Genomic DNA, 21,185 nt, shown 5'->3' on the forward strand with positions numbered 1-21,185 from the left:
GTCCGAGTTAGCTGCAGGCTGCGATGTTAGTGATAAAACTGTTTTAATTCACTTGAAGCAAATTGGGAAGATTAAAAAGCTTGAAAGGTGGGTACCTCACGAATTGACTGAAGCAAACCGGCAAACGCGCGTCGACTGTTGCGTTACATTACTAAACCGGCACAATAATGAAGGTATTTTAAACCGAATCATTACCTGTGATGAAAAATGGGTTCTTTACGATAATCGGAAGCGCTCAGTGCAATGGTTGGATCCTGGCCAGCCAGCCAAATCCTTTTTTTTTTTTTTTTTTTTTTTTATACGAGGGGAAATGCAGTTACGCACCCCTGCGCCGGGCCTGTATGTGCAGTGGCGCAGGGAGTGTGGGACTCGCCTAAAGTCGTTCGGCCATACCCACTAAAACCCCTCGGGCCCTCCATTCCGCCTTGTGGCTGGGTCACGGGAACACTTACGCAATCTTCCGCGACCCAACCGGCGTTGTCCACTCGGACTCTCCTCTTGTGGGGACAAAGATGTAAGGAGTCCCCACAACACACGTCTTAAAGGCGCACCCAATGCTAGGGAGCGCCTTACACCCGAAAGTTTGGCGGGCGATAAGGCAATAGGCCGTCCATCGCCCGGAGCTCTTCTGTTACGGAGGCAGACGGCGGGTGTGCGCCTGCCGCCTGCGCCCGTCGCGACGTCGACGAAGAGGGTGCGCGGCTGCGTCCTCCTCCCGCCGACGTTCCGCCGCCTCCTTCAGCGCCATCACCTCTTCGCAGAAGGAGGCGACAGCGTTCCAGGAACTCTCGCTACCCACCATCGCGTTGACGACAGCAGGCAGCGAGAGGTCCGTCCCGATTACTGCCACGAGTGCGGCGCGCTGGGCCGACCAGTGCACACACGACTCCAGGGTGTGCTGGGCCGAGTCCTCAGCGTGGCCGCACTCATGGCACCTCGCACTGGGCTCTCGCCGCGCAATCCGGCACAGATACGCCCCGAAACAACCATGTCCCGAGAGTACCTGCACCAGACGGAACGAGAGAGCCCCGTGCTTCCGACCCGTCCAGAGCTCGAGGACGGGCCGGATCGCCTCAATGGTGCGTTGGCCGGCGGTCGCCGTAAGCAGCCGCTCCCGCCATTCGGTGACGAGCTGCGCCTCCGCCGCCCGCCGCCACGCACTCTCCTGATCCGGGGGAGGGATCTCCCCCCGGGATCGGGCTTCCACCCTCCGCCAGTAGGCGCCGGAGAGCACCTCCGCGTCTAGGTCCCATGGCGGCGTCCCCGCCAGCACACAGGCCGCGTCGCACGACACGGTGCGGTAGCCACGGGTCACTCTGACCGCCATGACCCTCTGCGGTTTTCGCAGCAGGGCTCGAGTCCGGGCGGTCAGAGTATCCGCCCAGATGGGTGCGCCGTAAAGCGCCATCGACCGCACCACGCCTGTGTACAGGCGGCGACACCGCGAGCCCGGTCCGCCCAAGTTTGGCAGGAGCCGGCTAAGGGCCCCAGTCGCCCCCATGAGCTTCGGGACGAGACGCCGGAAGTGCTCTTCGAATTTCCATCGGCTATCGAGGACGAGTCCGAGGTATTTCATAGTGCCCCCGACGCCGATGGAAATTCCGCCCACCATGACCGCGGACTGGGTTGGAGGTGCTCGTCGAGGCCCGTGAAAATACATGGCCTCAGACTTGTGCAATGCAACCTCCAAACCCAGGCGACGAATCCTAGCCACCGTTATGGCCAAGCCAGCCGTGGCCCTGCATCGGGCCTCCCTGTGGGTGCTGCCCCGCGCCGTCACCAAGGTGTCGTCGGCATAACAGACGACTTCGACGCCGCTCGGGAGGGGCAGGCGCAGCACCCAGTCGTACCCGATGTTCCACAGGAGCGGCCCGAGAACCGACCCCTGCGGAACACCGCACGACGTAGCCTTCTGAGACCAGCCGACGCTGGTTGGGTACGCGACCGATCGCTCGGAGAGGTAGGCCGCGACGATCCTCCTGAGGTACGGCGGGAAACCGTGGTATCCCAGCGCCTCCCTGATGGTTTCCCAGGGCAGGGTGTTGAAGGCGTTGGAAATGTCTAAAGACACCGCCAACAGCACCTCACCCCGGGACTCGGCGTCCTCCGCAAGGGTCCTCACCCGCGCAATGGCGTCAAGGGTGGACCTGCCAGTGCGGAAGCCGAATTGGTTGGCGCTGAGATTCGGCCCCACCCTCTCCAGATGCTGGACGAGACGAGCGGCAACGACACGCTCAAAGAGCTTGCTGATCTCGTCCAGCAGAACGATCGGCCGGTACGCCGACGGCTCGTGGGCCGGACGTCCATCCTTTTTGAGCAGGACCAGTTTCCCCTTCTTCCACTCACTCGGGAACTGGCCCCGCTCCAAGCAGGCCTGGAAAAGTGCCCGAATCCACGGTTCGAGCGGCTCCAGCGCTAGAACCCAGGCGCAACCGGGCACACCGTCGGGGCCGGGGGCAGTGTTTTTAGCGCGCATGCGCAACACCGCCGCCCTCAGCTCTTCCTCCGTTACCGGCGGTGCACCTGAATCCGCTCCTCCCTCTACAGTGGGGTCAGCCATTTCCGGCGCCACGAAACCGGCAGCTGCCGGCGGGAACAGGCCAGCGACCACCGTGTTGACTTCATGAGGCTGAAGACTCTGGGTGATGGGGGGACCCCTAGACCGGAGCTTTCGCCGCACGGCCTTGTAGGGCCTCCCGAATGGATCGATATCCAGAGTCTTCAGCATCTCGTCATTCGCCTTGTCCTTCGCAGCGCCGATCGCCACCCGCAGGGCTTGGATCTCACTTCTGTAGAGGGAGTAGAGCCGCTCTTCTTCCGTCGGGTCCCGACGCCTCCGCCGACGGTAGCGGGTGTACCGGCGTCTCGCCGCCACGCAAGAACCGCGCAGCAGCGTGAGCTCGGCGGTCCACCAGTACACCGGCTTCTTGGAGGGGACGGAACGGACCCTAGGCATGGCCCCGTCGCAGATACGCGACATAGCCGCACCCAACCGCGCCGCCTCCTGACCGACCTCGACCACAGACTCTCGGGGCGCAGAGAACCACGCCTCCACGAGAGCGACCTCGACCAGGAAATCCCGGTCCATCTGCGACAGCGACCAGCGTGGGCCCTCCCCGCTCGGGGACCGGCCTGGGACTGGGCTCGGGTTGGACGGGGACGCGGAGATGTCGAACCTCACGTACCGGTGGTCCGATAGCGTCTCCACATCCTCGGCCACCCGCCAGCCACGAACACGGCGTGCCAGGACGGCATCGGCGAAGGTGACGTCAACAATGGAGCCGCCCTGACGCCGCACGCACGTGTTGACCGACCCCTGGTTAAGGACCACGAGTCCGGTCTCCACCGCCCAATCTTCTAACTCCCGGCCTCGCGGATCTGTCGCCGGGCACCCCCAAGCCGAGGATTTGGCGTTGAGGTCCCCCGCGACGAGCACCCGGGCGGAGCGACTTCCGCCTACCAGGACGCCGACCTCAGAAAGAAAAGACTCGAAGTCGGCGAGACTCCGATTCGGCGAGAAGTACACTCCGACCACCATGATGTCGCCGACGAGGGCCGAAACGTATCCCCGGCCTCGGACCACGTCCGCGAAGGCCGGAGAGCCTGCGATGGACCGGGATGTTATGGCCACCAGCCCGTCTGCGTCTCCCACCCAATCGTCCCCAGCTGGGACCCGGTATGGCTCGGCCACCACCGCCACGTGGATGTTCCACTCCGCCATGCTCTGGAACAGAAGGTCCTGAGCTCTGGCGGAGTGATTGATGTTGGCTTGGAGGAGGTTTAGGGCCATTATTCCACGACCATAGCAACCTCCTCGGCCTGCGGCGCTGCCGCCTGTAGGGGTGAGGCAGTGGGCTGTCCGACCGTCGGGTTCTGACCGTCCCCACCTCCCTTCTTACTTCTCTTCCCCTTGGGTGGGGAGACGCAGGCTTTATTGCCGACTCGGTGCTCCGCCGGCATGCCGGCCGCAGCGCAGACCACGCAGTGAGGCGCAGCGGTGCATCCGCGGGCCTTGTGCCCTGGTTGGCCGCACCGGAAACAGAGTCCGGAGCGGTCCACCCCCTGGCACTGGCCGGATAGGTGCCCGGGAGCCAGGCACCTGAAACATCTCATTGGCCGGGCATCCAGCACCCTAGCCTGGGCGGACACCCAGCCCACCAGAAGACGACCAGCGGTCACGATCTTTTTCGCAGCCGCGACGGGACACTGGACAACCACTGATCCCAGTCCGTCGCGGCCGGTGGACATCACGCCGGCCCGCAGTTGCTCGGCGGGGCACTCTCCCGCTGCAGCTATCGCGGCGACCACCTCGGCACTGGTGGTAGAGTCGTCCAGGCCTGACACCCGTAGGGCCACCGACTTAGTAGGCCTGGAGACGCGGACGACTTCACTATCCAGGACCTCCCGCAGCCTTTGGGCCAGGGAGTCCGCCTTCTCGCCACTGGAGGCGCCTGGGAACTCAAAAATGCGACCCCCGTTGGCAGCCTTCCGAAGGCGAACGCCCTGGGCTCCAAGCTCGGCCGGGTTAATTCTCTCCTTTGCCGAGGCAATGACACTAGCGTAGGTGGCTCCCCGCTCTGACGCGCCCGGCTGCAGCGTGATGACCACCGCAGACGACCGGGGCGCGTGGAGTTTGGCGGCACCAGCCTTCTCCTTTTGACGCCTTTTGGGCCCCACCTTTATCCACTCACCAACCGCGGGCTGCGACTGCTGCTGCCCGGGTGGTGAGCTCTTTTTCTTGTTTTTCCTCCTCTTTCTCCTTCTCTTACTCTTCCCCTTTTCCGCAGTAGCGGGTGAGGGGGCGCTCGTGCCCTGTGTCTCGGGCCGGCTCTGGGCGGGGCCCGGCGGGCGCTGCGATGGCGCAGCGGGAGCCTTCCGTTGGGTGCCGCTGGTGCCTGGCTGGGCTGGCACTTTCTGCGCCGCCTGCCTGGCCGCTCCCTGGTCTTTTTCTTTGGCGGGCACCGTCGGCTGCCCCGCCAGCTTGGCAGCGTACGAGCTCCCGTCCCTCTTCTTATCGGCCGCGAGAGGCGGCCGCAGGTTCCTCTCCGGGAGGAGTCTGTCCTCAAGCGAGGCCAGGCGGGCGTTCATCATGCCTCCGACCTGGACCATTACTGCGCGACAGATCTCCTCCACGGAGGACGTCTCGTTAGGTGTTTGTGGGGGCCGTGATGCGGGGACGGCCTTCACTGTCGTATCCGGGTGGGAGGAGACTGCGGAACCCCGTTTCCGCAGATCCTCCTTTATGGCTGCTAACTCTTTATGGAGTGCATCCATCTCGGCCCGCAGGCGAGCGTTGTCCGCCTGGAGCTGGCTTGTCTCCTCCGATAGTGTGCGGGCCCCGAGGACTTCCACGGCTTCCTTGATTGATACCGCAGCGTCCTTCAGGGCTCGCACAAAGTTTCCCTTCAAATTGGAGGACTTGGACGCCACCCTCTCAATAATGGCCAAGTCCTCCTGCACCTGCTCTTGGAGCTGAGCGGCACACCTCTCACCCGTCCTCTCGTCAGATCGGGGAAACAACGCAGACCGCGTCTCGCGCCGGAAGCGAGCGAGCTCAGCTTCTTTTTCCAAGTCTTCTTCCTTTTGTTTGGCGCGAGCCTTGGCCGCGGCCCTCTTCTCTTGTTGGCGCCACCTTGCCATCCCTGGGGACGCCGTCCGTTCATCATCCGTGGACCCCTCACTGAGGCGGGGTCGTTTCGCGCCGAGCATTGCAGCCATGGCGTCCGAAATCGGTCCCCTTTCGGCAGCGACGGTGAGGCTGCAGTCCGAATCGGACGCTGCTCCACCATCGCACTCCATCCTGTCACTTCTTGTCTTTCCCTCCGATGTATCGCTGAGTGCCGCGATCGGCAAGCGTTCCAGCCGCACTCTCGCCTCTTTCATTTTGACGCCGTCCAGCGACGGGCGCCTCGTCACCTCCGAATCCAGATCACGTGCAATCGTTTCCATTATTCTAGCCTGAGTCGTCGTATTGGAAAAGCAGTCCTTGCCCCCCCCAGAATACGCGGGGCAGCCCGCGGCCGAGGCCACGGGGAGGGATTCTCCCCCGGCAGTGCCGGAGGTACCCTCCTGGGGTAGTATGTTTTGTAGGCTTGCCATCTCATACTTTGTCCAGTGTTATCGGACACCGGAAACCGCCTTTGTTAGCAAGGTGAGGTCCCCCTTCCATCAACGCACGACCTATAAGGCCGCCATCCACCGACCAAAGTCCTCTGCAGTTTAGAGTGCTGCCGCACAACGTCGTTTTGCCCAATAGGGAGGCCGGGTTGACCAACCCTATCGCGCCGAGGGCCTTGAAGACCCACCATCCTCCGACCCCTCAGGGTCCACTGGTGTTCCTCGCGGGCCTGTCCGGTATGGGAGGCCCTGTCCGGCATAGCCCCGCGGGAAAAACACCCCTCCACTCCGCACGACGGCACCTCGGTGCACGCCGCGCCTAGCACCGCCCAATGGGCGTGTACTCCTCCTCCGGGTAATTTTTTAGAGAGGTTTTCTTCCTCGCGACCCCACACTCAGTGCGTAGGGCCCCCGGTCCGCTCAGTGCGGATTACGGTTTGCTTGGCGTCCACCGATCATAAAGACCAGTGGACGGCCAAGTGTGGTGTTGCCACCGGGTAATTTTTTAGAGAGGTTTTCTTCCTCGCGGCCCCACGCTCAGTGCGCAGGGCCCCCGGTCCGCTCAGTGCGGATTACGGTTTGCTTGGCGTCCACCGATCATAAAGACCAGTGGACGGCCAAGTGTGGTGTTGCCACCGGGTAATTTTTTAGAGAGGTTTTCTTCCTCGCAGCCCCGCGCTCAGTGCGCAGGGCCCCCGGTCCGCTCAGTGCAGATTACGGGTTATCCGACGGTGGCCGAAGCCCTCGCCCACCGGTCAAAGACCGGCGGACCCGCCATCGGGATAGCGCATCACTGCGCTCCACCCGTCTAGTGTTTGGTTCGCGGGGCGAAAAAAAAGCCCTACCCCAGCAATATGCCGGGGCGTTCCCCTATCCACCACCCGGGGACGCGCCACGTCGGAGTTCACCTCTCCGCCCACTCGGACAACCGAGCAGGTCCGTGGGCCAGCCAAATCCTGCCCCAAGCGAAAATTAACCCCAAAAAAGTTACTTGTAAGCGTTTGGTGGACTAGTGCCGGTATTGTTCATTACAGTTTTCTCAAATCTGGCCAGACTATTACGGCTGATGTCTATTGTCAGCAATTGCAAACCATGATGGAAAAGCTAGCGGCTAAACAACCTAGGCTGGTCAATCGCTCCACGCCACTGCTGCTTCACGACAACGCTAGACCACACACTGCGCAACAGACGGCTACTAAATTAGAAGAGCTTCAATTGGAAAGTCTAAGATATCCTCCGTACTCCCCGGACCTTGCTCCAACAGATTACCATTTTTTTCGAAATTTGGATAACTTCTTGCAAGGGAAAAAATTCAACTCCGATTGGGCAGTCCAAATCGCCTTCAAAGACTTTATTGATTCCCGTCCGACCGGTTTTATTAGTAAAGGGATCAATGAACTACCTATGAGATGGCAAAAGTGCATAGAAAATAATGGTTCATACTTTGATTAATTAAATATATTATATTAAAAAATATTCGACTTTTTGTTCCTCCCATACAAAACGCCAATTTCATATGTAAGGACCTAATATATATGTTTTTTTTTTTTTTTTTTTAATTTATTAAGGCATTGGATATTATATATATGTAAAAGGATTGGGGTTACCAGTTATTTGTTTTGTCCCGAAAATGAATAATTACGATATAATTTAATATATATCAATTTATATATTCCCAATTAAATTGTAATTAATAAATGTAATAAATATAAAAAACAATGCGTATTTTTGTTTATGTGACTAAGATTAGGTAAACAGATTTTTTTGGTAATACTTAGTCAATATGTATGTACTTAGTATGTTTAATATAAAATAATTGAAACAAGTTTATTCATTATGTGACCATTTATTTACCAAAATGAACTTAACAAAACATAGATTCTTATGACACTAAAGTTTATTCAAAATGACGTCCGTGATTTTGAATACAGGCTTTCAATCTACTCGGCCAGTTGTCTATCGCAGCAGGAACGAAGTCCATGTCAATATCGGCGGCTGCCTTAATCAAGGATGTCTTGAGTGACTCCAAAAAAAGAATTTCCCGATATTATTTTCCCGCTTACCGCTTCAACAAAGCGCGGCATCTCTTCAGTCTTAGGTCCATTAGACGAGCATTCAAACGATGTCCTGTTTTTCTTCGATATGCACGAAGTCCTAAGTCTTCTTAAAAAGCTACAAAAAACATACCAATATTATAGTCATATAATTTTAAATTACTCTGTATATCATTACAGTGAACACTACATGTAAAACTACTTAATATTTAACTATTTTGATTTTGATTGTAATTTCTAAGAAATAAAAATTACATCTTACTATCTTACTTACATCTTTATCACTGTTTCCTTCTTTACTAACAATGTCACCATTACTATCTTCTTTATGATCGCTACCTTCTTCCATTGGATTATCTTCTACATCTGGGACTATTTTCTGTAAAGCACTACCAAACAGTTGATCAAAACTGCAATCATTTAACCGTTCCAAGTCATGTACATCATCAAAACTGTCTACAACATCAAACATATCTTTATTTTGTGTTAGATTTTCTGGTATTATTTCAGTTTTAACCTTTCTTCTCTTCCTACGTACTCTGCCTAAGTACCTAGGTGAGAATATTGTCTTCAAACTGAGCGTGGAAAGGTTTGGAACTTTCCTTTTCTTAATGTATGGTTCATCTTCACCGTCACTGCTTGTATCTGAATCCCAATGTATATAATCTGCTTCGTAGAATACATCTTTTATCTCATCTTCAATACGTACCATACCATCTCGACCTGTCTTCGGTTCAGTTTTTACTGTCCTCAAATATGGATAGGTGCAATTTTTATCTAGACCGAATACCTGTGAACAAATTTTATATAAATAATAGATTCATTTTTATATATACAAGACTAAATCATTATTAACCGACATGGATTTTTTTAACATAGAGTATATAAATTAATTACTACATTTCTAAGTAAAGTCTAGACTTGTATTAAGATTTTACACAATAGTCGAATGTCATGATTCGAACCCACAACCGCAAAATTGTCAATCTTTAACAATTAGGCTGCTAACTGTTTACTATATTTTATTTAGCTTTCTCTACAATACTAGTTATTTATCATACAATATGGACATGTCGGCCATTTTTATATTTAACTTTATCATCATCAGCTCACTATACGTCCACACTAAGGGTCTCAGAGTCTACCCTAAGTTAGAGATGACTATGTCATAGTCAACAACAGTCAAGTGCAAGTTGACTTCACACATATCATTGAATATCTTCTCAGATATGTGCAGCATCACAATGTTTTACTTCACCATAAGAAAATCGGATAAATGTACATAAGTAAATCGAAAAACATATTAGTACATGACGGGATTCGAACCTAGTACATTCAGATTGCAAGTCAAGTACTTAACCCCTGAGCCATCGATGCTCTTAACTTTATAAGATATTTTATAAAAATTGAGAGATAAAGTGAAGTGAAAATTAGTTTTAAAAGAATTTTTTTTTTTTATTTTCAACGTTAAGTGCACTTTGTCTATGGTTTAGAGTTTTGGATTGGAACTTGTTATAGTTATTTTCGTCGATGGCTCAGAGGTTAAGCACTTGATTTGCAATCTGCAGGTCCTAGGTTCGAATCCCGTCATATACCTATGTGTTTTTCTATGTACATATGTACATTTATCAAACATTCTTACTGTGAAGTAAAACATTGTGATGCTGCACATATCTGAGAAGAAATTCAATGATATGTGTGAAGTCAACTTGCACTTGACTGTTGTTGACTATGACATAGTCATCTCTAACTTAGGGTAGACTCTGAGACCCTTAGTGTGGACGTATAGTGAGCTAATGAGGTCTTGTTTATTTATATCCATCACATCTGATAACTTCCTTCTCTAGCATATCCTCTAGAAGTATCAAGAAGTAAACTTTACCTGGAGCAGCCGTCTTCTGCAGCGTTTGATTCACCAACTGTCGCTTCAAAACATCCGGAGTGGGTTCGTCTTCCTCATCAGAGTCTGTCAGACCGTACTTACTGAAGTGTTCCACCTGGAATATTGATAGTACAAAACCGGTTATAGTGACGTTGAAGGGACAGGTCGTTATAAAAGAAGGATAAGGTAACACTGTTTAAGCTGAAATTTAGAACAGATATAGATTACAGTGTTGTTTTGGAACGGGATATACAGTAGTACCTGGATAATCGAGAGTTCAAGGGACCGATAATCTTCTCGCTTATAAAGGTTTCTCTCTAACCCGAGTTTCACGCTTATAAAGGTTTCTTTCTAACCCGAGTTTCACGCTTATAGAGTTTTCTTTCTAACCCGAGTTTCACGCTTATAAAGGTTTCTTTCTAACCCAAGTTTCTCGCTTATAGAGGTTTCTCTCAAGCCCGAGTTCCTCGCTTATAAAGGATTCTCTCTAACTCTAGTTTCTCGCTTATAAAGGATTCTCTCTAACCCGAGTTTCTCTCTTATAGAGGTTTCTCGCTAATCAAAGTTCAACTATAGTTTATTCTCCCTAATGATTCAGAAAGATCATTTTACAGATTTTAAGAAGTAGAAGTATAGTCTGTAGAGTTAATTTGGTTGTTTAGTTAAAAAATAGTGTTATTAATTGAATACTTACTTGGAACACCCAACTTCCAGTCTGTGGTCTATACTCTATGAATTTCGTCTCGTGTTTCAGACACAGACTCGTCTCAATTTACCTTCGTAGTCCATTTTCATGAGCCTGTTGGAAAATAAAATCTATATATATAGTCAGAAAGTCGTGTTAGTTACACTATTTATAACTCAAGAACGGCTGAATCGATTTGACTGAAAATTGGTGGGCAGGTAGCTTAGAAACAGGAAACGGACATAGGATAATTTTTACCCCGTTTTCTATTTTTTATTCCGCGAGGACGGAGTCGCGGGTAAAAGCTAGTTTGAATTAAACCAATATAAATAATACGATATATTCGGAAAACTTTCAATTTTACTAATATTATAAAATATTTAGATGTATGTATGGATGTTTGTTATAAGATATCTCCAAAACGACTTAAAAGATCTCTATGAAATTTGTCACAGATTTAATAATGTGGAAGAACACATAGGCTAATTATTAAGTATTAGATGGTAACACCGTGTGGGTGGCAGAATGTTAGGATTTTGTCAACAAAAGAGGTGCCCTTGTCATTGGTCGAGGATTATTTTTTTTTCAACGGTACAACGCAAAGCTTAGCGAATTTGCCTTAAGGCAGTTACTCTAGTTAAGTAGCTAGCTAAGTTGAGAGACAGTATTTCAGTTAATATAAGTTTTTTTTTTCTAAATCCTTGCGGACGAAGTCTGTCTATAAGTCAATCACCTGTCAGGATCAACAATAAGTCGTCTCTGTGTCTTGTCGCGCGGTCACACGCGGTCCAAAGTGACGACAGCTTTGCGATTCAAAGCCTGACCAATTGGCGGCTTGTCTGCATCCTCCGGGTATATGATCACTTCCTTGTTTAAAAAGTGTACTGAAAATAAACAATTTTTTTTTATAGCTAGCACTAGCGACCCGCCCCGGCTTCGCACGGGTGCAATGCAAAATATACCTACTACAGAATAAATGCACAATTTATTTAAGGTACTTAAATGGATAAGGATTAATGCTGTATTGTTTAAAATCACTTCGTAAAAGAATAAAAATGGTTATGCTGGGTTATCCCTAAGAGATAGACATATACCATCGCGGACTTTTTTGTTGAACTTTTTAAGGTGAACAATACTGTAGTACATTATTTTGGTCTATCTCGTAGGGTTCAGCCAGCGTTTGCAATATAAGCGCAAAAAAACGTGCTTATTTACGACATCCCATTAGAAACCTTTAAATTTATCAGTGTTTCTCTACTATATTATGCATTTATTATACATACAAACCTTCCTTAAGAATCACTCTATCTATTAAAAAAAACCGCGTCAAAATCCGTTGCGTAGTTTTAAAGATCTAAGCATACATACGGACATACAGCGAAAGCGACTTTGTTTTATACTATGTATTGATTGATACTAGTATAATAAATGCGAATGTTTGGATGGATGGATGTTTGTTTGAAGATATCTCCGGAACAGTTCAACGGATCTTGATGAAATTTGGCACAGATGTAAAACATAGATAGGAACAACACATAGGCTAGTTATTAAGTTTTTTTTTAATGCCGCACGGACAGAGTCGAGGGCTATAACTAGTAATATTATAAAGAAGAAATCCGTGTGCCAAGTTTGCTTTTCTAATGAAAATAATTCAATCACCTAACTGTGAATCATGCGGCGTGATCCAAGATGTGCAACACGTACTTGCTGAGTGTTTCGTGAACGAAGAGGAGAGAAAAGAATTATTTAGAAAGCACAATTTGTCGAGACTCAATGTTGGCGAACTTCTGTGTGCCTTGGCCCAACCATTGTCGGACCTAGCAGACGGAGTCCGCAGCATGGTGTTGAAGGCCTTATAAAATTGTAAATACTTTTTCTTGTTATCATTATTTGCTTTTATTTGTTGTTGTTATTTTCTTGTAAATGTATGTGTAATGATATTGTAAGTTGTTTCCTATGGGACTGACATGTTCATATGAACCAAAGTCCCTATAAAAATAAAGAGAAAAAAAAAAAAAAAAAAAAAAAAAAAAGAAGAAATATGCTTCGAAACTACTAAACAGATTAAAAAAATTCTTTCACGGTCGTGAAGCTACACTATCCCTTGATGACATAGCCTATATTTATTACTAGATTATTTTTAAATTCCGCGAGAAAAAGTCACGGAAAAAGGCTCTTAAAATTTAAAAAAAACCTAACTTACGTAACTAAGCCAGATATAGATTATAAACCAGCCATATTATAAACTGACGCTAAATTATTATATCTCAGAGTAACATACTGTAGTCTTTGTTACTCTTATATTTCGTCGCTTTTTAACTTGGACGATTATCACAAAATCAGTCGCACTAGTGGAAAAAGGGTCTAAGCTAATATAAAACTTACCCAACGTATCCAAATCAAGATTAGCAACGTCCATTTCACAATCGTAGAACACTTTCCCATAGTTTTTACGTCCGATGGTAAAATTGGGAACAACGCAAGAGCCATCTGGACGTATGTAATCTGTAAAATTGAATGAAAAGAACGATAATATCAGACTCGAAGGACCGATTTGGAACGAAGTTCGTTATCGCGCGTTGTGAAAGGGGGCTAGATGGAAAAAATTCTTACGAAAAGTTGTCACGACACTTTTTGCTATAGACGAATGAGCGCTACTTCACCATGGCAACGACGTGACAATATATAACGAAAATTCATAGAAATAAAATGTACTTCTTGTGAAGACTTAAGTTTTTTATTCATAGAATAAACATTGGTTCCTTCACTAATTAATTGAAAGGAACTTCGTTCCATCCGGGTGTCCCAACACACCTCTCAAGTTTTTTTTTTCTTAACTTCGTAGCCCATATAACTATATTTTTTTTAACATTGGATTGAGTCCCTAGTGAATGCATTTCTTTAATTTATTTATAGTACAATTCACGCCCGTAACCCAGAGGGGTAGACAGAGACTACAAACTTCCCTTTGTATAAAGTTAAAACCGTCGGTTTCCGAGACTAAGATCTCTGTATAAAACATATCGTAATTATCTTTGATCAAAAAAAGAAAAAACAATGTTTTAAAAATAAGAAAATGCTTCAAACAGAGATTTCGATCTCAGAAACACAATGTTTAGATGGATGGATGGATGAAAGTAACTCCAAAAAGGTTTAACAGATCTTTATGAAATTTGGCACATATGTAGAACATAGTCTCGAATAATACATACAATACTTTTCATACGTTTTTTTTAAATTTTGCACTGAGGAAGTCGCGGGCAAAGTTGGTAATATTATAAATGTGAAAGTATGGATGGACGGAGAACAAAATTTGGAAGAATAACATGTTAATTACTATTTTTGTTTAATTTCGAAGGAATCGTGTCGTGTAAAACTTAATACAAGATATAATTTACCTTTCAAGTCTTCTAGAGACGGTATTGTATAGTATCCGGGACGCTGCAGTTTGATGCCGGCTGGATGAGGAGGTGCCTCTTGTTCTATTACGTTCTCTTCTTCTGATACTGATGACAAATATATTAAATTAACTAAAGATGAAAACTAGGATTTCATTAGACTTGTATTGAAGAAAACAGCACACAGCTATAAGCTATAAGTTTAGTGCATCATACCTGTATTTATCCTGCACCTTCTGCTTGGTGTACGCGAGGTTCTCGCTGGTGATGTCGCGCTCGAGGTACTCGGAGAGCGTCTCTGTTGCGGACTCGAGGTCGCGCTGGTTGTCCTCGAAGATGACCGACTGGTTGTTCTTGCGCAGGTAGTACGCGAACACGTATGTGTACATCAACGTCTGCCGGCACTGGCACAGGATGTCCACCGCCTTCTTCAAGAACTGAACCTATCGTACATATTTATCATTAAAAAAATGACCATCAACGATGTTACCAAAATGCAATTATAAGTAAAAATATTACAAACTGCAGACCTAAAATAACCGCGGTTTTATCTGGAACAGTGTTTTCCAAAGTAGTTCACTAAAGACCCGATGGAGTGTAAATAAAGTTGAGAAAAAATATAGCAGCAAGGGATTGTTCAACATTAGTAAAATTTTAAAAGAGTCTAGTCTAGAAGCAATAAGTTTGTGTGAGACGCAAATTACTTCAATCCAGCTCATGTTGTGCTGCTGCATCTCCTCCATCTTCTCCTTAACGGAAGCATAGAGCTTGGACTCGAAGCGCAGCGACTGCATGTGGTTCATATATCGGTTGCAGTAGAAGAGGTATCGCTGCAGCGCAGACCGCGACCGCTCCTGCGCATCTCGCGCCGCCTTCGCCTCGTCCTCGTCGTATCTGACATTACAGTACATCTTATAATACTAGAAGAGTAAATAACTTTGAGTTTCCACTGCAAAAACAACTGTTCAGAAACATATTGTTATCAGTTTTTTTTTTCAAATTATCTGCCTTATGATTATGGACAAGTGTTTCCGCAATGGAAATTCTCATTTCAATATTGGCAGGTAAATCAGTACCGGTGTTAAGATAGGACACCAATGGGAGACTCGGTAATCTCCCCAAAAGCCTTGGTAAAAAAGGGGGCAGCATTGAAGTAGATGATAATATTTACTAATCCTATCTTTCAACGTAACATAAGAAGATTACGATGAAATACAAAAAAAGAAAGACAACAAAAACTTCTTATCAAAATATCTTACAAATATATATAAATACTAGCTGTCGCCCGCGACTCCGTCCGCGCGCAGTTAAAAAAAAAAATGAAAAATAGATGTTGGCTGATTCTCAGACCTACTGAATATGCTCACAAAATTTCATGAGAATCGGTCAAGCCGTTTCGGAGGAGTACGGGAACGAAAACTGTGACACAAGAATTTTAGATATTAGATAGTACCATAATGTGTAGGAGAACAGTAGTCCAGAGTTACCTGTTACAATTGTACCAGCTGCTGCCGTGGGGCTCCCAGGGTCCGAGACAGACCCAGCAGAAGTCCGCCTTGCAGTTCTGGTTCTTGCAGACCATGTGATTGCAGCCGCCGTCCTTCTCTATTGTGACGTTGCACTTCGGACACTCTTTGGTGTTCGCAGCTATCCAGTTTGACGTTTCTGAGTCATCATCACACTTCTGCAATTACATACTTTCACATATACAAACATTAAAAATTAACTTATTTTCATATCTATTTCATTTTTATACGCACTTTTATACTTTTTTAGAACATTTTGAGACATAATCTTGAATGTCCTATTAAAAAAATTAAGAATTTGTAAGGTAGGCATCATATTGTAAAAAAAAAATTGTTATGGAACAACCGAGCGTCCTGCCACAGGTATTATATACATAGAAGAATGATTATTTTACATGTTTGTAATTTGTTAGGATTCATATCTTTTCTTTTGTACCACATAAACACTGACAATGTCTATATATGGAATTCATTTGTCAACTAAACTTGTATATTTGCTACCTATAAAACATATAAAAACAAAGTATTTCCATAGCAAATCCTACCTTAATCCACTTCTTGAGCAGACAGCAGCGCACTGGATCGTGCCAGTTCTCTCCGCAGGCGAAGCAGAAGGTGTGGCCGCAGCGGCAGGTGACAGGCGCCGCCTCCACGTACGCCACCTTGATGGCGTTGCTGCAGTCCGGTGACGGGCACCAGCGGAGCAGACGGTTGCACTAATATACGTTTATAATATTACAAGACAGACAAGAAAAAAGTAATGAAGATCATACCCATTAATAGGTTTAACGGGTATAACGAATGCATTCAAAGTCTTTCCTTAGGAATGAAAAATATATAATACTGGCTTTTACCCGCGACTCCGTCCGCGCGGAATAAAAAATAGAAAACGGGGTAAAAATTATCCTATGTCCGTTTCCTGGTTCTAAGCCCACCCATCAATTTTCAGCTAAATCAGTTCGACCGATCTTGAGTTATAAATAGTGTAACTAACACGACTTTCTTTTATATATATAGATAAATAGTATATGTACAATCAAACCTGGATATACGAGAAACCTCTATAAGCGAGAACATTATTGCAAACCGTTGGACTCTTGTTTATCCAAGTTTAATTGCATTGATAAGACAAGAAGCCAACACAATACAATTTAGGAATCCATCTATTTGGTTATCAATTTGTTTGATATATACTTACTAATGTTATAAATGCGAATGTTTAGATGGATGGATGGATGTTTGTTTGAAGGTATCTCTGGAACGGCTGAATGGATCTTGATGAAATTTGGTACAGATGTAGAACGTAGTCTGAAAGACCACATAGGCTACTTATTAAACTTTTTTTAATTCCACGCAGACGGAGTCGCGAGTGACAGCTAGTTAATAATAATAACAAAATTATAAATACCAAGCAGATTATAAATAAAGGCAAACATCCAATACCTCTACAAAACTATTGGTGATGATGTGTTGGTACTTGAGCTTGACGCGCGCGTCGCGGACCAGCCGCATCACAGTCGCGTCGTCGACCAATATGTCGCACGCGTGCGCCGCACAAGCTATCGTTTGACCCTAACAAACAAACACACAAGTCAATCATAAATCTATATTTAATATTACAATTTTTGATTTTTATTTTTGGTGTATTTTTAGAATCAATTTTGAATTATTTATCTATTATGTTATATTTAATTTTAAAACAATTCCTCACAATTAGGGTTGGCGACAGGCAGGCGGCCGGCCGTAAAAACTTTGCCAAAACTTTAAGGTTCATAAAACCTTTTGTGTCGACCCCACATAAGGGGAATAAGGCCAGGAAGATGATAATGAATCATAAAGCTCTATATGTCATTCTAAATGAAAGCTTTAATTATGTTGACAAAGAAAAGTCAAATCTCATACACGGTGGCTAAGCTATTCAATATTATTTTCATAACTAATATTGTAATAGTGTTTTATTGTTGTAAATAACAAAATTGTAAACTTACTAATCCTTCTTCCATAATTTTGGTTGTCAGATATTCACACCAGCACTGTGTACAAAACCTGTGTCCACATTCCAATCCTGTCATCATCTAAAACAAACATTTTTTTTATTACATATTATAAACAGTATTATATTACAATAACACTATAATTAACTGAATCAAGCTAATATTTACTTTAAACATCAGTAAGCGAAACTGACCTTTATAACACTTGCTGAAGTCTAAAAATTAAATGATATCTTACTCTAAAGGAGATCAAAATGGAATTGATATACATACATGAAATATAGTCACAATAAAAGATAACTGAATAAGTAATATAATTCAAATAAATTTAACAATACATACTGATGTTGGTAGAATTGAAAAACATATTTCACATTCTTCTGCGCCTGATGATGATATCCGTCTGGGTAGCTGGAAATAAAAACATAAACTTTTGGTATCCTTAGCTTGTGAGGTAAGCTTGCAAAACTGTTGTACTCAGACATCAAGTGACCACAAAAACCTTTACTTGATTAATGCGATTTTTAAAGTAATCATTTTACAAGACTCTCAGTTTCTGGCAATTAAAACATCAAACATGAGCTTTAAATTAAAATTTCACAATTCCACTGTTTTTATCATCAAAATGATCAATGTGATAGGTTGCCCTAAATTTACAAATTGATTACTAACAATAAACATGGCTGAGAATGCTCCAAAATGACCTAAAAAGTGCTCTATTAATACTAGAAAAAGTTCAAAGTTCTGCCAATTTGGGAATATAACAAGGTAGGCTGACCAATCAAAGAGAATAAATAAAATTTTCTCATGAACTACTGAAAACTAAAACTAACATTGTTACTAAAAATATGTTCGTATCCTTTTTAGACAGAATCTGGTACACAATGTGTACACATACCTTGGGCCTCTGTATAACTGGTTTTCTAAATGGATTAATAACTCTAGCTTCGGAGAACAATTGATCCTGGTCGCCATCATAGAAACGCTCCATCAACTTCTCTTTGTCCCATTTGAAATGATTTAGTAGTATCCTGGTTGTTGTGGCTGGTATCTGTATAAATAATATTATCATATATCAAAATTTTATTGGTTTTATGTTTATTTATTTATTTGGTTCATCAATAAAAGTACATGTGTTCTTACATCAGTTTTAGACACTATTACAACTGGTTTCATACATTCATTACAAAGTATATAAAGTATTGGTGTATAAACAATCAAGTAACGAAACTATCTAGGTAAGTAAATTAAATTAACAAACAATATTAAAGTAAAATCAAAGTTAATTAAAATTAAGTAGGTAGTTAAACTATTATTAAATGAAACCACAATTAAGAATGCATATAACATAATTTAGCAAAACAAAACAAAATGCTGTTTATTTTTTTTTAATTTTCCTAAGTAATTTTAATTTTTTTAATTAAAATTTTTTAAATTTTTTGTGTAATATGTTGCAATCAAATAATGAAGTATAAGGTCTTTTTTTCGGAACATAAGTAAATATGACTTTGGAAGCATATACATATTTAATATTATAAATGTGAAAGTTTAGTTGGATGGATGCATGGATGGATGTTTGTTTGAAGGTAACTCTGGAATGACTCAATGGATGTTGATGAAATTTGGCACAGATGTAGAACATAGTCTGGAAGAACACATAGGCTACTTATTATGTTATTGTTATTCTATGTGGATGGAATTGCAGGTGACAGCTGGTTATAAATTAATATAAAACAACCAGTAAAAATTGTAGTTCAAATTTCATGTAATGTGCACATTAAACACACCCCTAGGCTAGGCATGCCCCTCAGTGAAGATGTCTTGGCCAGGAAAAACAAACCACTTTGATCTATAGTATATCTTGTTCCAAGCAAAAGCATAGATATCCACAAATTTTATACAAAAACTTGTAAATTACAAAATGTTTTTGGAAAATCACATTTTTAACATAACTATATAACACAGCTATATACAATGTCACTATAATTCCTCTTACAATTACCACAAATTAATGCTCAAACAACAGTACTAATAATTCTTTCAATTAAATTAAATAGTAAAATGTTGAGTCATCTAAATAGCAAGCTATATTACCTTAGTCTTACATGTAAACAAAGTGAAAGTTTTAATTTTGTAGTTAATTTGGTAACATGCTCAAGTATAAAATAAAGAAAATAATGGAAAAATTATAATAATAGGTATGAAATATTGTGTAGTATACAATATTATAAAATCTAACAAAAGAAAAAAATGATTCCATTGTTGTAAAAATTCCCAGACTTTTGTTGTATTTTTGTATCTCTTAACTATATATTTCATTGATTTGATTCCTAATTTAACATTTTTTTATACTTTTGACTTTTTAGGACTGTGTTTCTAATAGTAATTCCAATTGTCCTACATCATAGCCCTGTCCTACAGTGAACGAGTAACCTCATTCGATTAATCCATTGTTTACCACTAACATACTGACCTCAACTACTGTATTCACTTCTTTAATACAATCCACCATGTGCTGAACAATTTCCTCCGTAGATAATACCTCATAGGGATACTCCTCTAACTCCGTTTGTCTTTCTCTTGTACTATGTGTCTCGTCCATGACAAAGTCGACATCGTCTCCGCTAGACTCGTTACCAGAATCCACATCATCCTTTGTATCGTCTTCGGAGTCCATCGTCGAAAGCACACAATTTTTAGGTATCAGATAAAAAAAGAATACAGCCAAACACTGCTAATGATGAAATAATTACACCTAAGATTTAGGAAAGGTCAACAATGAAGAAAATAGTTCACCCACGGGCTGCCAAAACCTCTGACGTATTTGTAGGCAGCAAAAAGGTAGGCAGTGTCTATGACGTCACTCTTGTTTCGTCGTTTTGTTTATGGTCCTGTAAACAGTGAAATACGTTTAAAAATTATAAATAACAGCACATTGTTTTGTTTTAAAATCTATTGGACCTATTACGAAAAATGCATATGCAATGGGTGTGTACCCACTGTAATGGACAATCATATTTAAAAAATACATGCTTTTTCTTTTTTTTCTTTGAGTTATTAAAAGTATTAATTATTGAATTTTTAACAGAAGATGATAGTGAGCAGCCCACAGAGGGTGAAGAAGAGAAAGAGGCAGTTAACTATCAAATCAGCAATGAGGTAATAATTAAAGTTTTATCATAGTCATATTATTGTATATAACTCTTCATATTCAGGCTCATACATAGATGATATTTGAATTTAATTATCTGATTTATTTGACTATAGTAAAAATTGTTTTTAAATCTTGTTATAAGAATCTGGTTAAAATCCAATTAAAAAGAGCTTTATAACAATATTATTGAAATTGCTTATTTATTTAGTTGTGCAATTTATAATACTGTGAATAATATTACATGTCTTCAGTTATTTTCATATGACTCTTTTATTGCTAGGTCCATTTCACATCACCACGGGTTGCAGCATTTGTTTGCATCAAACGTGGTGCTGTGATTGAAGCTGATAAATCTATACACAGCCAGTTGCGTCT

At 44.0% G+C, this 21,185-nt stretch overlaps 2 protein-coding genes and 1 long non-coding RNA gene across 3 annotated transcripts; all 3 read right to left on the bottom strand.

Moving 5' to 3' along the window:
- Positions 1-3,789: 3,789 nt before the first annotated feature.
- Positions 3,790-6,099, bottom strand: LOC123723109. The gene has a single exon (XM_045685663.1). It carries the CDS (start codon positions 6,097-6,099, stop codon positions 3,790-3,792), a length of 2,310 nt encoding a protein of 769 aa, XP_045541619.1.
- A 2,346-nt stretch (positions 6,100-8,445) lies between these two features.
- On the bottom strand, positions 8,446-14,242 carry LOC123723232. Its single transcript, XR_006756683.1, has 6 exons — positions 14,137-14,242; positions 13,124-13,243; positions 11,472-11,622; positions 10,748-10,852; positions 10,054-10,168; positions 8,446-8,961 (listed from the first exon to the last, which is right to left on the bottom strand). It is a non-coding gene; the product is annotated as an uncharacterized LOC123723232 (long non-coding RNA).
- An 88-nt stretch (positions 14,243-14,330) lies between these two features.
- LOC106707365 (E3 ubiquitin-protein ligase ariadne-1) lies at positions 14,331-20,481 on the bottom strand. The gene is made up of 9 exons (XM_045685664.1): positions 20,130-20,481; positions 18,555-18,707; positions 17,999-18,067; positions 17,651-17,737; positions 17,106-17,234; positions 16,208-16,378; positions 15,624-15,820; positions 14,841-15,030; positions 14,331-14,579 (listed from the first exon to the last, which is right to left on the bottom strand). Exons 1-9 carry the CDS (start codon positions 20,331-20,333, stop codon positions 14,331-14,333), a joined length of 1,449 nt encoding a protein of 482 aa, XP_045541620.1. The 5' UTR covers positions 20,334-20,481.
- Positions 20,482-21,185: the final 704 nt, after the last annotated feature.

Source organism: Papilio machaon, chromosome W (assembly GCF_912999745.1).
Source record: "Papilio machaon chromosome W, ilPapMach1.1, whole genome shotgun sequence".
Classification (NCBI taxonomy): domain Eukaryota; kingdom Metazoa; phylum Arthropoda; class Insecta; order Lepidoptera; family Papilionidae; genus Papilio; species Papilio machaon.